At 43.9% G+C, this 4,772-nt stretch overlaps 1 protein-coding gene across 1 annotated transcript in view; it reads left to right on the forward strand.

The window, feature by feature from the left end:
- zmp:0000000660 (arf-GAP with Rho-GAP domain, ANK repeat and PH domain-containing protein 2) overlaps nt 1-4,772 on the forward strand; it is a gene marked incomplete at both ends in the record, with an annotated part of 120,109 nt that overhangs the window by 13,367 nt on the left and 101,970 nt on the right. The window contains 1 exon segment of the mRNA XM_035675832.1: nt 4,490-4,610. Within this exon segment, the coding sequence (XP_035531725.1) occupies nt 4,490-4,610 (121 nt within the window).

The following is a 4,772-nucleotide window of genomic DNA, read 5'->3' on the forward strand; positions in this document are numbered from 1 at the left end:
TGTGTGTGTCTCTCTCTCTGTGTTGTGTGTGTGTGTGTGTGTGTGTGTGTGTGTGTGTGTGTGTGCGTGTGTTTGTGAAAACTGTCCAAAGCCTGGCTTCAGGGTAGTGAGGGGAGGAAGAGAGGAGGAGGGTGGCTGGGAGGGATGAAGGGATGAGAAGATGGGGAAAGGGGGGTGAGGCTGAATAGAAGGCCAAAGGGGAGATGAGGTTTTAGGATCGGGGATCAGTCTTTGAGTCTGTCTGTCTGACTGACTGACTGACTGACTGACTGACTGACTGACGCTGCAAAGCTCTGTCTTGCCAAGCCTCAAAGCTCCTCTGCTTACTCCCTTTGGTGCCTTCCCAAGATGCCCCTAGCTGACGCTTACTGTTATTATTTATGCTTGGTTTTATTTTGATCACCAGAACCCAAAGTAAGTGATACCCTCAGTAGAAATCCGCAGAGCATTTATCTTAATTTTCATTCACGGTTTCGTACATTTCCAGATGTTTATTTTCATATGCGTTCCACGGCCTGGTTATATTCTGATATCTAAGAATTCTTAATTATACAGAGAGTCTTTTAAGAATAATTATATTCCCCTCAAGGTAGATTCAGAAACTTCAATTTAAGGTGATAGTTTTAAAGCTGCATTAATCAACTGAATATTCAAAGTCAAAGTTGGTGCTTATTCACAGAGAATTATCACCGGATGCTGCAGTTTCCCTCGAATCTACGGCGTAGTTTTGTTGCTTCTTTCAGTTCATTTTTTTGGTTTTCTTTTCTGGCCCTCAACTTCTTTAAGCTTTAAGTAAAACACCATAGAAACTTGTACGCTACCTGCCCAGCACCAATTGGCAGACAGATAAGACATAGAGGAGCATTTAGCAGCTAAGGAGCGGGTATCTCTGGCTTTGCAGGACCAGTGTGTAGGATTTGGTGGCATCTAGTGGTGAAGTTGCAGACTACAACCAACTGAATGCCTTCTAAACATGTAGGCGAATGTATGGAGGTGAATAGCTAGTTAGCTGGTGTTGGGTTTATCCATTCTGGGCTTCTGTAGAAACATGGTGGTTCAACATAGCAGACTCCGTAGAAGAGGACCTGCTCCCTCTGATATAAAAACAGCTCATTCAGAGCTAATGAATACACAATGATTATTATTTCCATGTAATTATACACTAATGAAAACATACCTATGAATATTACATTCCATAGATTCTCCAAAATGTTATAGGCACTGGAAATCCCTAAAGATGTGACTTAAGAATTGAAAACAAGTCTTTTTTGCCTCAAAATCTTGTAACAGTAAAAAATAAATGAGGCAAATAAACCAGGTTGTCCTTGCATTGACACCGACTTAAATTATTTTTTATTATTTGACTTAAATGAATAGGTAAATGTAAAAATTTTTTGAGTCAGGTTTGATAAACTACCAACAATATTCTGTAAAAAAAACATTTAAATGCTCAGCATTCGGAGACCTGGAAGTTTTGCAGCTGTCTCACTTTATGAAGTCTTGTTGCTTATCTTGGCCTCAAAACAGCTCTGCATGGGATTAACATCTCTAAAATCATTAAGGCACCCCGCTTGGTGAAGCAATGAGTAAGGATGCAGTATTGCCCACAAGCCTCGTCTCAAAGGTGCAGTTTCTTGCTGCCACCAGTCGGTGTCCCCATACCTCCATTGAAAAAATTCACCGCTTTTGGAAATGCCAGAACCTTAACTCCAGGCTTGGTGGTAAAACCTCCTTCCACCCTCTTTTACCCTCCTCCTCCTGCTTTCCCCACACGGCGCCTCCATTATTGTGGGCTTTAGCTCCATTGCTCTACCTTAATTGTGTCCTGAAGTTTTACCGGGTTGTTTTCGAAACGAAGAAAGACAGTCATCCACGCAGGATAGGCAGTTTCCACAAAGGGGACCAAAAAACCCACAAGAAGTGACAAAGGTTGACAAATGTTGGGTGGCTAGAGTGAGAGGACGTGGGAGTGAGAGAGTTTAGAGTGGGAGGTGGGGGTGAAAGGAGGAGGCCAGAGTGAGGGGGAAATGAGTGTGGAGAAGATGTTTGGCAGAGGGAGGCGAGTCAGGTGTGTCTGTTATTGGAGAAAGAGAGATAGTTAGGCCTCATTGAATCCTTGGCAGTCCTTCCTCTTGAGATTAGTCCATAAACTTTGTGTGTGTGTGTGTGTGTGTGTGAGTGAGTGCGGGCTGCAACGAGCGGCGTCGCGGCCTGATTCCACCGTCTCAACGCTGACCTCTTCTTTTCACCATCTCTCCGCTGACTCTGCCGTCGGAGTATTTACAGATGCACAACTCAGCAATTAAACAACTCTCTCCTTCATGACCCCAAAACTAGAATTAAAACAATTAATTACCGTTAACCCATACTCGGGGTGTAATTATCGGCGCACAGCCACCAAGCTAATTCATACACACACACACACACACATACACGCACGCACACATGCACTTAGTTTCTCCTTTGCTCACCTTCCTTTTAACTTCTGTCTAAATTTAGAGAGAGAAAGAGGGAGATATTGGTGTGAAACTCCTGGGGAGAGAAATGCACGAGAATGGCTGTCGGTAATTAGGTTGAGCCACTTCTTGCCATTGTTAACATCCTGCTTTAATATGAGAAGGACCCCTCCCTGACCCTCTCAGGCGTCTTCATTTCGACATGATGTCTATCTTTCCCACATGCCTCCCTTCTTGTTTTTTTTTTCTTTTCTTCTTTCTCTTCTTGATTATGGAATTCCACTGTTGCCTCTTCTTTTGTTTTTATCTTTCCTCCTTTGTATCCTTTCCTGCTCTTTCCATTTTCTTCCTCTGTCCTCCCCTTGGCCTTTCACACAAACCTAATTTCTCTCTTCTTTCTTTTTTTTTTAGAATTTTATGCTCCCTCCATCCATCCATCCCTCCCTGCACCCCCCCTCCCCTCGCTCTCCCTAACCGACTGTGCCGGCTGGTATATTTTTGGCTGGTCTCTAGAAATAGGCTTTTGTGGATGGCAAGGTCACCCGGCTTAATTAAGAATGGCGAGAGGGAGTCAGAAGTTCACTTCCTTTTCTTCCTCTATTCACCCTCCCTTCGCACTCTGCGTCTTCGCAGGATGCGACGGCGGTGGTACAGTAGAGCGAACGTACAGTAATTGCACGTGGCAATCACCCACAAGCCATTACATCGTGCACAGGACTGCGGAGAATCAAAATTCAGGTCAAGCCCGTTGAAGAGCGACAGAGAGAAAGAGAGAGACGTGTTTTTTTTTTTCATACTTTGCAATGATAATGACATTATCGACATGAATAATGCAATGTCTGCAACGACCCCCTTTTTTTTTTTTTATAACCCAGTGATTTTCACGCCGCTACAGAAGCGTAATGTGCTGTCCTCCAGTTCACTTTATTGCGAGAACATTACAATCTGAGATGTTCTTAGCTTTTTCCAACTACTTTAAGGGCATCTCTCTGTTATACTCGCCACGTCGTGGTTTGAATACTGATTCGATGGCGGGACCATTCTGTCCTCGCTTCTTTAGAAGTGATAATATTGATGTCTGATTCTTTTTTTCTTTTTTTTCCGCTCCTTCTGTCTCCTTTTCATATTGACAATGACCCAGTACTTTAATTGCCATTGTCAAGGGAGACTGTAAAGAGGGTCATGAAGCCTCCAGTGCATCATCCTCCTTATTTGGATGCCTCCACTGGAGCTGCTTTGGGAAAACATGGGGGTAATGAAACAATACACACACAATCCAACCCAATCCCACTTTACCCAACAAACACTTCCTGTGCTTCACCCAAATCCCCAGTATAGCGTGCCTGTGTCTTTGTAAGTTTGTTTTCTGCTTGTATATTTGTCTCCTAACACCCAAACGACAGCACTCTGTGTTATTCTTGTGTTTGGGGCTTCTTCAGTGCAACGTTAATTCACTTTTTGGGCCGATTCCTGCACCTCCATTTCCAAATTACACATATTTCAAGCCCGTTATTTGAGTTATTTGTGTTCATGTCAAAGATTGCATCAATGCAAATTTGTCCTGGCTTGCTTAACAACTCGTACGAAAACATATATGTGAGTTTCCTGTTTGTTTTCCTGCAAGCAGCTTTTTGATTGAAATACTTCTTGTCCAAGAGCCTCCTTGCCATTTATCAAACTTATTGCTTGAAAGGGAACAGGGAAGCTATTTCTGCAAATAAATTTGACGCTGTATTGATGGGTTATGGCTGGAGTTTGATGAGGATGTCTGTCAGTGGCGTTTCAAATTGAATGCCATCCCAGCCGGCGGTAATACAACTCAGAATTACACATCTATTGATGCAAACAATGCGCTGGAAAACAGTAATTGCGACTCTACAGATGCAGATAATAGGAATAAGCATCAATTCGATAACATTATTAGCATGCAGGAAGCTGCGCAGTGTGTCTGCTTTGTGTCCGTACACCTATTTGGTGTGTGTTTTGGCAGCGCTCTTATCTGTCTGTTTGTGTGTGTCCCCCTCTGTGTTTAGGAGATGTACTCCAAAGGTATGATCCTGGCCAGCGCCATCAGACAGGTGCGAGGGCTCGGTGACAACAAGTTTGAGGTAGTCAACTCCCTTCGGACCTTCATATTCCGGGCTGAAAGAGAAGGTACGACAAGTGCATCCTTCACTTTTTCTTTTTGTTCTGCCTTTCGCAGTCATCTATCAGCCGCTCATTCGGCTCTCTCTGCTTGTCAGTCGGCCTCTGTCGCTCTGACCGTCTGATTCCCTGTCTGGCCTTGTTTTTCTCGCTCGTTCTCCCCCCCCCCCC

Source organism: Morone saxatilis, unplaced genomic scaffold (assembly GCF_004916995.1).
Source record: "Morone saxatilis isolate NCDOM2014 unplaced genomic scaffold, NCSU_SB_2.0 Contig4, whole genome shotgun sequence".
NCBI lineage: Eukaryota > Metazoa > Chordata > Actinopteri > Moronidae > Morone > Morone saxatilis.